The 12414-nt window shown below is 38.5% G+C and overlaps 1 protein-coding gene across 8 annotated transcripts in view; it reads right to left on the bottom strand.

Annotated features, from left to right (window-relative positions):
- The window catches only part of Mycbp2 (MYC binding protein 2), a 227615-nt gene that overhangs the window by 35870 nt on the left and 179331 nt on the right, over nt 1-12414 (bottom strand). For all 8 annotated transcript variants that reach the window (XM_028771203.1, XM_028771212.1, XM_028771221.1 and 5 more), the window contains 4 exons: nt 7360-9003; nt 6370-6539; nt 3494-3738; nt 1249-1416 (listed from right to left, as the gene is read on the bottom strand). In XM_028771203.1, coding sequence (XP_028627036.1) covers nt 1249-1416; nt 3494-3738; nt 6370-6539; nt 7360-9003 — 2227 coding nt within the window. The remainder of the gene's footprint in view (nt 1-1248; nt 1417-3493; nt 3739-6369; nt 6540-7359; nt 9004-12414) is intronic.

Genomic DNA, 12414 nt, shown 5'->3' on the forward strand with positions numbered 1-12414 from the left:
GCAAGTTCTGGTTCTTTTCATGGCCATAACTAACATAGAAATTAATAGTGGCTTGTTTAATTTAGAGCTGATGAACATTTATTTTTTAAAGAAAAAAATTAGAAATGAGGTGGGGTGGAAAATTCACTATACAGCTTTACCTCTCACTATCTCCAACTACAAGGTTCTTCTACGTGATTTAAATCCTGGAACATGATAACACCCCACTGAAGCACATTGATCAGAGTAGTCTAAAATGGTTCCCAATTCCTTTCCAAAGGTAGCTTTTATGTTCAGAGATACCTAAATTCCTTTAAAGATATCAACAGTACTCTTTGGAGACAATGGCAAGAGCAGCTCCAAAAACACCTGAGAAAAATCCACACAGAAGATGAGAAAAATTGCAAGTATTTTTCATGGAAAAAATACCTAATTTCGATATGCTAACCCTATTATAATTAATAATGTATCTATTATTTTAGTTTATTACTATAACTATATACTACAGAACACTAACACATCTTAGTAAGCACACTGTCTCTCTTCAGCAAAGACCTTCCTTTCCAGTGACACTATGCTTAGTCACTTGTGCCTATAGTTTGGATGACATCTAAGCTTATGTTCTAGTTATCTAGTGAAGTCATACTCATTTCCTCTGCAGAACGTCTTCTTTATCCATCTTTCTCCTGACGGCTGCAGTGCACTCTGATCCACATACCTAGCTGAACTCTAGTACCAACGCAGCAGCTTCTTAAGCGACACTGTGCTAGTCCAGCATTCCTGTCATGCTTTTCCTCTCAAAGTACTCCTGACATTCAGGTTGACAACGTTCCTCTGTGCCCCGTGTTTACTTGAATCCTTCACTTTTCAGGAAGCTCCCGTCTGATATCAGCACTAGCTAAGTGAGAAGAAGCTGTAGACAACGATCCAAGAAGCTTAAGGTTCCTGATCAATGCTCTGTGCCATTTTTATCATGAGTCTAATGCTGCCATAAAGTCAGCCTCCCTACTCTGATGAATGCATCACTCACAATTATAGGCTTCAATATAATCTTTTATTGAATCGCTAGTTCATCTTTTCGTTCCCAGTGGTCTGCCTCCTATCAGGAACTCTTGACACACAGTTTTTCACAGCTCTCCAACAGCTAGCACAGCTGACTCAGTGACCCCCTGAGACAGAAAGCTGTATTAAAGAACTGCAAGAACACGCTTTTATAGCTCAGCCTTTCTTCCAGCAAACACTCGCCATTCGAAGACAAAACTAAAGTACCTTGGTGGCATCGACTTCATATTGCTCTCTGGCTCTTCAAATACATTGGGACTTGCGTCAGGAGTTACTGATATGTATGGGGCAGGGACAGATGTTGAACGCAGGTATCGCATTTCGTCCTGGAATAGGTTGTCATCTTGATAGCCCACAAAATTTTCATGATGGTGCCTGCATTAAATTAAACCCAACAACTTAAGAGTACAGTAGCAGTACAGATCTTCTTCATTTAGAACTCCTTTGAAAAAGACAAAGCAGTACAGGAGAATATACAAATCAAGGGAAAGTATTAAAATAATCACAGAAGCAGAACGGTAGAGATAAAATTCTGATATTACTTCCTACGTACCACAAACCTAAATGGAACTCATTTTCATTTGTTTCAAGAACATCTCCATCTCTGGTGTTTGGTGAATGATCCCACTGACTGTCTGGGTGCTTAGATGAGAATTGCTGGACAAGGTCTACATATCATTCAGCACTAGTCATTCAGGCCCATGATACCAACCATGCCTCCTTTTACACCGTTCTCTCTTCTCATTTTCTATCATCACTGTCACAGTGAAGACTTGTATCATTGCTTGATGAACTGTTGAAATAGGGGTCACTTTTTGGGTTGTATTATATATCAGGTTTGAAAAATTTGAAAAGCATAAATGTAAATCATTCCTTTGGTTTGGGTGTATCCATTCCACAGAGAGCTAAGAATTGAGGTTCCTTAATTATGCTATGCTGGCAATTTTTTTCCTCCCATGTTTTATAATTTGACTCATAGTTTAATGCTACACGTCTTTATTGTGTATATGTGAGTGTGGGGGTGGGTTACTAGTGCATGCCAAGGTACATTATTACATGTGAGCAGGTCAGAAGACAACTAGCGAAAGCTACTTTACTCCTTTGACCCTGCAGGTCCAGATCAGACTCAGCTCCCGTTAGGTTTGGTGATAAGCATAAGCAACTTTATCCACTGAACCATTTCACCAGCCAAACCAGAATAAAACATTGTTAACCTAAATGCACATAGTATTCTAATTAAAACTCAAGATATGTTTTTATTTAGCATGCTTCATGATTTCTTCCTGGTTTTAAATGTTTCACATTTTCCTTTCTTTCAATTTTGCTATTTTAACGAATACAAACATTTCTAAACGCCTCATAACTTTTCCATAAAAAAGGGAATTCAGTAGAATGACGTGCAAGCCATGACAGCAGGCAAAATGTAGAATTCATTTATCAGCCAGTAAGGAAAAAAAAATCTGCCTTTGGAATATGAAAGACTATTTTAGAGTGTTAGTATACAACAGAAAAGTATGTAGACTTTTAAAATCCAACTCCAGTATAATAAATGAGAACACTATCAACAAATATTTCTCTATCTTCAGTTAAATTGTTTGTCCAATTTCTGTATCGGTTTCCACATTCCTTACTGTGATCTTTTAACTATAAACCAGGTTGACTCTTTCTATGTTTAAAATTCTTCCTTCTTTGCCTCTGCTTGAAGAAGAATCAGCACAAGGTACTGAGTGCTATGTTACCCAGATCACCAGTTAAAGAGAATGAGCTTTCATCTGAATGTACTCTCCTAGAAATTCCTCCCCTCCCATCACCCACCCAGTTAATTTCTATTTATCGGTCCTTCAATAATCACTCGAGCAGCAATGGCAGACCCTGTGGGAAGTGTTTCATTATCTGCTGAGGAAGACTCAAGTACTGCCTTAGTTCTTTTAGCATCCTATCATACTTCACTTTGAGTAAACCTAGCATGACACTGTAAAGGTATTAACATGTGACTCTCTTTTCACCACTGTTGAATACAGTCAGGTCAGGACTTTAATATTCCTTTCAGTGTCCTTGTTACCCAGCTGTTTTTTTCTTAAGGGTAAAAAGAACAAACAAAGAAAACTTCTACAGGAAACATCAGGTTCTTTCTTCTTCAGCATTTCTGACTAATAGACTAAAGTCAACTAATAGAGAATAAAAAATGCAAGTCTTTCTTTTTATGATATGTCTTGTATTAATCATAATAGAACAAACTTAAAAAGTCCCCACTAGCATACGAAGTGCACTACATGCCCAGTCATGTCAATCAGGGCAATGGAGAAAGCAAATCCCCAAGGTTTGTTTCCTGCACAGTATCTGTGACAGTGTGGGCATGAGAGCCCATTTGGAACCACTTTACAGTATGCCATTAATCATCAGAAGCTGTACACCCAAAAGGAATTAAAAATCAAAAACCAAGTCATATTACCTAGCTAATGTCTGCAAGTAAAGACAAGGCATTTTTACAGGAAGATCCTCAGAAACCCCTTCCTTTACGATGGGCAGCTGGGACTGGAATGGCTTTGCAGGATGATAACACAGGATGCTTGGCTCTGCTGCACTACTCAGGGACAGCAGGAAGAGCGCATTGGCTTTGATCACCTGGTGTGCTTCCATGGTGGGCAAGGCACGAGGAGTCTTTACTTGCATTGGCTTTCTTCTAGATTGTTTGACCTGGCAAAAAGAAGAGAAGTGACTGTTTCCTGCGTATATTTAAAAAGATAGTTCTTAACTTTTGTTGTTTCTAGAAAAAAAAAGAAATAAAAAGTATTTTAAAACTGTGCTTGTGATTACAAAAACAATCAACAACAAACCCATCACTGGGAAACTTGGGAGGGGTCATGTAGGGAAGGAAGCTTTAGCAGAGGTCTCTGACTTGGTTTGTCATTAGTAGGAATCATCTCAAATTTCCATGAGTTCTATGGAATGATTGGGTATTAAGGAAAAGACAAGAGAGAAAAAGGAGGAAAGAGAATGAGATAAGAAAGAACACTGAGGGGGCTGGAGAGATGGCTCAGCAGTTAAGGGCACTGATGGCTCTTCCAGGGGTCCTGAGTTCAATTCCCAGCAACCGCATGGTGGCTCACAACCATTTGTAAAGGGATCTGGTGCCCTCTGCTGGGTGTCTGAAGATAGCTACAGTGTACTCACATACATAAATTAAAAAAAAAAAAGTGATCATAGGAGTGTGGGCTGGTCACTTGATCTTTGACAAAGGAGCTAAAACCATCCAGTGGAAAAAGGACAGCATTTTTAACAAATGGTGCTGGTTCAACTGGAGGACAACATGTAGAAGAATGAAAATTGATCCATTCGTATCCCCTTGTACAAAGCTCAAGTCTTAAGTGGATAAAGGACCTCCACATAAAACCAGATACACTGAAACTAATAGAAGAGAAGGTGGGGAAGAGCCTTGAATACTTGGGCACAGGGGAAAAGTTCCTGAACAGAACACCAATGGCATATGCTCTAAGATCGAGAATTGACAAATGGGACTTCATAAAATTGCAAAGTTTCTGTAAGGCAAAGGACACTGTTGATAGGACAAAACGACAACCAACAAATTTGGAAAAGATCTTTACCAATCCTTCATCTGATAGAGGGCTAATATCCAATATATATAAAGAACTCAAGAAATTAGACTCCAGACAACCAAATTACCCTATTAAAAATTGGGGTATAGAGCTTAACAAAGAATTTTCAATGGAAGAAACTCGAATGGCTGAGAAGCACCTAAAGAAATGTTTAGCATCCTTAGTCGTCAGGGAAATGCAAATCAAAACAACCCTGAGATTCCATCTCACACCAGTTAGAATGGCTAAGATTAAAAACTCAGGTGATAGTAGATGCTGGCGAGGGTGTGGAGGAAGAGGAACACTCCTCCATTGTTGGTGGGACTGCAAGATGGTGCAACCACTTTGGAAATCAGTCTGGCGGTTCCTCAGAAAATTGGACATAGCATTACCTGAGGATCCAGCTATACCGCTCCTAGGCATATACCCAGAAGATGCTCGAACATATAACAAGGACATATGCTCAACTATGTTCATAGCAGCCTTATTTATAATAGCCAGGAGCTGGAAAGAACCCAGATGCCCAGATGTCCTTCAACTGAGGAATGGATTAAAAAAATGTGGTATATTTACACAATGGAGTATTACTCAGCTATTAAAAACAATGAATTCGAGAGGTTCCTAGGTAAATGGATGGAACTAGAAATTATCATCCTGAGTGAGGTAAGCCAATCACAAAAGAACACACATGGTATTCACTCACTGATTATTGGATATTAGCCCAGAACCTTGAAATGCCCAAGATGCAACTCACAGGCCACATGAAGCTCATAAAGAAGGAAGACCAAGTGGGGGTGATTCGGTCCTTCTTAGAAGGAGCAACAAAATACTCAAGGGAGCAAATATGGAGACAAAGTGAGGGACAGAAACTGAAGGAGGGGCCGTCTGAAGACCACTCCACCTGAGTATCTATCCCATGTGCAGCCACCAAAGGTAGATGCTAATGTGGAAGTCAGGAAGTGCATGCTGATAAGAGCCTGATATGATGTCTCCTCAGAAGTCTTCAAGAGTCTGACATATTCAGAGGCAGATGCTCACAACTAGCCATTGAACTGATCATGGGGTTCTCAATGGAGGAGTTAGAGTGAAGACTGAACAAGCTGAAAGGATTTGCGGCACCATGAGGAGAGCAACAATACCAACCAACCACAGCTCCCAGGGTCTAAACCACCAGCCTGGGAGCACTTAGGGAGGGATCCAGGGCTTCAGCTGAATATGTAAGAGTGGAGGGCCCTGCTGGGCACAGGTGGAAGAAGAGAACCTTGACCTCATGAAGGCTGGACACCACAGGGGGTGGGAATTTTGAGGGTGGGGAGGTGGGAGTGGGGGGGTAGATAGAGGTTACATCCACAGAGAAGAAGGAGGAGGGGTGAGGGGATTGGGGGTTCCTGGGTGGGTGGGGGATGGGGTAAGGGGACAACATATGAAATGTAAATAAAACATCCAATAAAATAAAAAAAAAAAGAACACTGAGATGTTCATATATGTGTAGTACAGGGGACAATGACAAAGAATAACATCACAAATATTTGTCAACACACCCTTTGTACCTAACTGTTAGATTAGAACCTGTTTATTTAACAAATATTAAATTTATATTTTATTTCTCTTATACAAGCTGACTTTTAATATCAATTACATAGAACTAATTAACTTACTAAGGATATGATTATGTATTCTGATCAGTTATATCCATATCATAAGTAATACAGCCTGAATAGAATAAAAATACCTTTTCCTTGGCAGCAGCCTGTTTTTCACGGAGGTATTTTTCTCTACAGCGATCACATACGAGGTACCAAGTGCTTCCTCCCATTCCCCCATCACCACAGTTACCAGCCCATCCTCCACAAAAATGCCCGATGCTGTTGTATCCTTGTCCACCAGCATATCGACCACAGCCTTGAAAAAACATACGACATATTTAACATTTTGAATGTCTTTGATCCTCACTACTGATATTATATCAGCAATAGGTGCATCTTTTCAAACTAAAGTCCTGAGTAGGTAGCTAATTGTTTAAAGGGTGTACATATGTTAGAGAAAAACAGCATGCCTGATTTAAAAAAATTATCACCTAGATGACGCTCAAAATACTTGAGATGAGAAACAGGGAGTAGGTCCCTTTAGATCTACTTATGAATGTCAATAAAACAGGCACATTAAAGAGGAATGGCATGTTTCGGATCAAATGTTTCTAACATCAAAGTGAAAAAAGAAGAGAACAATCACATTTGAAGAAAGTTTTAGAATATTAATATTAATATGTAAGAATATCTACCTAACATACAGTCCTCTGATAAAACAACTGATATCATTTACACAGGAAAATCCCTCCTCCCAATTTGTATGATCCATTTAATTGGTTACATCCGAACAGGAATCTAAATCAGAAGATCTAACACAGAACTGTATTGTTGTTTACGCAGGCCATTATTTCTATTGTGTAAGACCTTCATGTCATCTTTTGGGAAACACATACAATACTTTTAAATTTTTTCAAAATTTGCCACATTCCAAGTAAACAACCTTAAATTTCTTGATCAGAGTATTACTAGAATTTCTCTATCTCTTCAAATGAACTGTTCATGGTGGTCAACGTCGTATTCAATTTTTGGGCAATTGTTTCCTATACTTTGCTATATAATTCAGAGGCTAGTTCACAACAAAGTGATATAGCTGATCAGGACTAAAGTATGTACATAAACCTCCAAAGGCTTACCTGGGTGAGCCTGCCTCATGTGGTACGTCACTGGGTATGGGTGGGACTCTCCACACAGCTCACAGATGGTGTCTTTTTCTGGCCCTCCTACTGCCAGCTGGGCCATTTCACCAAACAAATTGCCCCTTGGCCGAATTTCTGTCTTTTCTTTTTTCTTTTTTTCCTTTTTTGTTTTTTTATTCTCTTTTTCACATTCTTTCTTTTTAAGGACAGCACAGGAACCGGGACTTGGAAAAATCATATTCTGGGAAGCAGCTTTGATTGTAGCCAAAGAGATATCTTCCCAGAAAGCCACTAAATGTTGTAATGTTAAGGGAAGCGGAGACTTAGACTTCATTGTGTGATGCATGGACATTTCAAAGGTGGCTTCCGATTTTCCGTCTTCACATTTCTCATGGAGAGGTGGCTCCTTAAGCATAGACAAGACCTTATTTTTGTTGATACTACCCATCTTGGATATATCTGGTCCATGAGGTGCAATGTTAAACATATTTAGAGCAGATGATATTTCCAATGAATGCCTATTTTTTAACTTGATTTCCTTTTCCTCTGTGGGTGGTTGGCTAGTCAAACTACTTCTTATAGGAGCATGTTCTTTGGAAAGTTCAGGATTAAACTTCAGGAAGGAAGAGCAAGCCATTGCATCATGTACTATGCCTTCATGCCACAGAAAAGAGGCAAAGACGGCTCTGGCACATTCAGCTACAGATGGGGACATGGCTTGCTTGGGTGGCTCTAAAGATTTGGCTCCATCTCCTTTGAAAAGAAAGCTAGACTTTTCTTTTTTGGGCCTGGTGTGCCTATTAGCACATTTCCGACTTATTTTGGGTGATGCTCTCATTTCCTGTTCCTCTTTCAGTGGTGCTTTTCCTATGCTGAAGTGCACTTTATTTGAACCTTCATCCACACTCTTAAAATCACTGCTTTCCTCACAGGTGCTGTCTGTGACACTATTTGTTTTTAAAGTACTTGAAGTACAGACTTCAACTACCTCACTATGGAGGTTTTCCTGTACCACATGGGGAGAAGGGGCTCTGTTTTCAGACCCTGGGGAGTCTTTAGGATCCTTTGGTACTGGTTTTGGTTTTGGTGATGTGGATCGCCCTCTTAATGGTTCTGTGAGGGGCATTTTCTTCTTACGGAGGGTATCTGGATCAAGTGTATATGAGTCTGACTTGGAACGTTCCCGAGGTGGGTCAAGTTTTGTCTTAGCAGGAGCTGTGCTTTTCTGAGGTAGATTTTTATCTTGTGGTGAGGAAGAGCGTGGTGAGCTAGCACCAGATGGGCTAGACCTGGGAGTCGGCAGAGTCTTGGGCTTAGGAGAGGATGACCTAGAGCCTGGTCCTGGGGATTCAGCCCTGAAGCTAGAAGACATCCTCCCATCAGACTTCAGTGTCTGCAAAGTGTTATGGTTAGGGGACAGTGACCTGCTATGGGAGTCTGACCTCAGCTTTGCAGCATCAGATTTTAGCATGAGGGATTCACTAGCAGATAAGCCTTCTGTCCCCCGTGGCTTCTTCTGATCAGCTGGAGTCCGGCTCACACGCCCCTCGGGTTTGACTGATCTGCCCTGCTTAGGCGGCAGCTCTGACTTTCCTGATGTACAGACTGGTCTTGAAGATGTTGAGATCGTTCCTCTGTCACCTGCATGAGCCATTTCATAGTGAACTTGTTAATCAAATATAACGTAAAGATAGTTTAAACACTAAACACTAAAATAGAAAAGCTACAAAATTTACATTACTTATCATATATACAAAAATATATTAAGAATAAAATAAAAATATTTTCCATAAAATTTCTACTCTATCACTACACATGATACTACAATATATGTTTATAGATGCAAAACTGATTGACTAAAGAGTATGTATTCACCCAGATGAACTATCAGTGATACATATATAAACCACAGCCCTTGTGCAACTAATTAGAATTTAAATTCAGCAAGAAACTAGAAAGAGAATAACTACTTTAAAAATTAAATTTTGAAAAATACATCCTCCATACAAAATAATCAAGTTAAGATATTCAGGAGAGTGAAACGTAGCATACTTAAGGTAACAGCATAGGTCTTATTGAACAAAGAAACTCAATTTATAGAATTACTGTATTCAGTTGTAAAAAATAAATACAATTAGGTTAGTGAAGAGCTCCATACAGGAGACATCTTAGTTTAATGTCTGGATTACAATGCAATAATAAAGGATGGAAATCCTAAAGCTGTTGTGTATTAGCATGCAAGTGAGTCACTCTGTTATATGAAAACAGTTTTCATCTTAAGATCTCAGTAGCTTAGCTGATAGAATTTGGAGCTGAAGGCCTCTACATATAAAAGAAACCATAGGATCTTCATCATGAGTAAGTACTACAAGTACGAACTGGGCTCTTCCTGCCTTGTGAATAACAGAAACAACCATCACCATCACCAAAAAACCCAAAATCTCTTTCTAAGGCAAATCCCTAGATAAGTCTACAGAGATACCATTTGGTTTGGGTATCTCAGCCTTCCCTTAATTTCTCTACCCTGCATATTATGCTTTCTTTGAAGCAATATAGTCAGGCTGTGTCTGTAGCTGGTGGTTCAGCTTAATGTTACCTTCCCTCCTTAAACAACCACAAAATCACTCTTGCTTATAGTGCAGAGACTGTTGTAGCAGGAGAGCAATCTGACCCAAGTGACTACAGTGTCAGGAAAAAGCGAAAACAGCTAGATACAATGCTGTGTGCTCAGAAAAGAGGTCCTAGGGAATGGAATTTGCTACTGGTAATAAATGCAGCCTCTTCTCTTCTCCCAAAAAAGAAGTGGGAGTAAGTGTAGGTGCTGCAGAGAAGTGTTCTGATTTATATGTGTATGAAGTCACACTGTAGTCATCCTTATGTCAGAGCAATAACTGTTACAGATTTGTATTCCTCCTGGGATATTGGGATATAATCCGGGTCCAGTTACCCTTCAATGTTATAGTGCTAAGGTCTTGGAATACAGTATTTGTTTAACCAGTTTGTTGGAAAAACAATATATTCTCAATTTATGTCTGTCTGTCCTTCCTTCCTTCCTTCCTTCCTTCCTTCCTTCCTTTCTTTCTTTCTCTCTCTTTCTTTCTAGTCCAACACATTCAGATTCTCTGAGAATCCACTTGAGCTGCAACATTCCAATATGTAGCAAACAATTATAGTTCTTTGAAAGAATACAAGTATTTTGAACACTATCTATTTCTACTCCATCACAAATTTTCTTCTTTCTTAAACATGTGAGTTGGCCTTGTGCTCCCCCGTTCCTCGTTTTGCTATTGGCCCCTATATGCTCATTTTTTAATGTTCTCAAAATACATTTTGTGATTAGAATATACTTGTAAAATGAAATCATAAAAATTGCATGTATCAATGCTAATAACTAGGAGAACAAAGATTACTGGAAGTAACTGACAAACAAGTACTCCTAAATTGTCCCTGAGGGGTCCAAGTTGCTGTTTCTTTTACCTTACTGACATAGTACTAGTATAGAGCAAAATTTATAAACAAATGCATTCTATTTGGTAGAAGTGGCATCAGCCTAGCCCTAGCTACTAATTTTAAGCTTGCTACATTTGGGTTACTAGGGCTTTGGTGGCTGTTGCTATTTTTCAGGAAAGAGATGAAAGGTTTTAAAATCACCTTTAACACACTAATTTTAGGAGCTGCACAATACATAGTGAGGAATCAGGATAAATAAGTAGACATTTTGTATTTAGAATCTTTTCAAAAATAATTTTTAACTGAATTTTCTAATTCATAGAAAATAGCCACTTAGATTTAGAATTCCTACTTAATCAGAAGGGCTCTGGCAAGATTAACGACAACTACTCCAGGTGTGTCCTAAGCACTGACTGACATGGTGTGATGAATACATTTATCCTAAGAGCATGTGAATCCACAGGGCTGAGATTTTTTTATAGTGTACAAACCCATTGTTGCTGGTTAAATAATAGATTCTGTAAAGTACTAGGAACATCAATTGTCCTAAATGTGCACATGTGTATACTGAGAGGGTTACAGAGGTGATATTCTCTTGAGTTCTATAAGTGACAACAGTTAAAGAACTGTTGGAATTCAAGTGCATAAGTAATGATGGAGAATTTCTTCCCAAGATGTAGTTATCAAATCAAACTAAATCCTTTTAAAGAAAACATATGTCTTCAAAATGTTTTTAAAAATTTAAGAGAATTTTAAGAGCCATAAACCTCTATGTTAATTTTTGTTTATGGTTTTCATGTGGCTTTCAAAGAATTTTACAGTCACATTAAGTGTTACTAAAAATTATCATGTCAATGTCCCAAAATAACAAAAAATATGAACAAATAGTTCATTAAAATCATCGGACCACACAAACCTTCACATGTAGAAGTTAATTTGGTTTCATAATTATGTTTATAATATGTAAACTTAAGTAGTAGGAAAGAAATTTTAACCTCTGTGAAATCCTTACAAAAAAATGAGCTAAAAACTTGTATAGTCATCCAAATTACATGTTACTGAACATGTTATAGGAAGGATTCATTCGTTAAATCACTAATATCATTTTTATTAGCCAAATTATCATCAGGGCACATGACACCATGCTAGAATATAATACAAGTAATACTTTATTATAAAATGATATGTCATAATATGTGGCATATTATTCGGTTACATGACCTGATATTCTAAATAATATATCGTATATAAATCTGGTTTGTAATCCTAATTATTGTACTTTATATTTACTATTTATATGTTCCTTTATTTCTTAAAGTTTTTGTTTATACTTCTCTCTGTGTCTCTGTCTCTCTGTCTCTCTCTGTCTCTCTCTCTGCCTCTCTCTCTCTCTCTCTCTCTCTCTCTCTCTCTCTCTCTCTCTTTCTCTCTCTCCCTCTGTGTGTGTGTGTGTGTGTGTGTTTGGATGTCAGAGGACAATCTGTGGGAGTTTGTTCTCTCTTTCCATCATGTAAGTTACAGGTATTAAACACAGGTTGCCACCTTTGGCAGCAAGTGTCCTTACCTTACCTTTAATTAAACATTATGGCAAAAATATTTGAG

This window comes from Grammomys surdaster, unplaced genomic scaffold (assembly GCF_004785775.1).
Source record: "Grammomys surdaster isolate TR1022 unplaced genomic scaffold, NIH_TR_1.0 65, whole genome shotgun sequence".
Taxonomy (NCBI): domain Eukaryota; kingdom Metazoa; phylum Chordata; class Mammalia; order Rodentia; family Muridae; genus Grammomys; species Grammomys surdaster.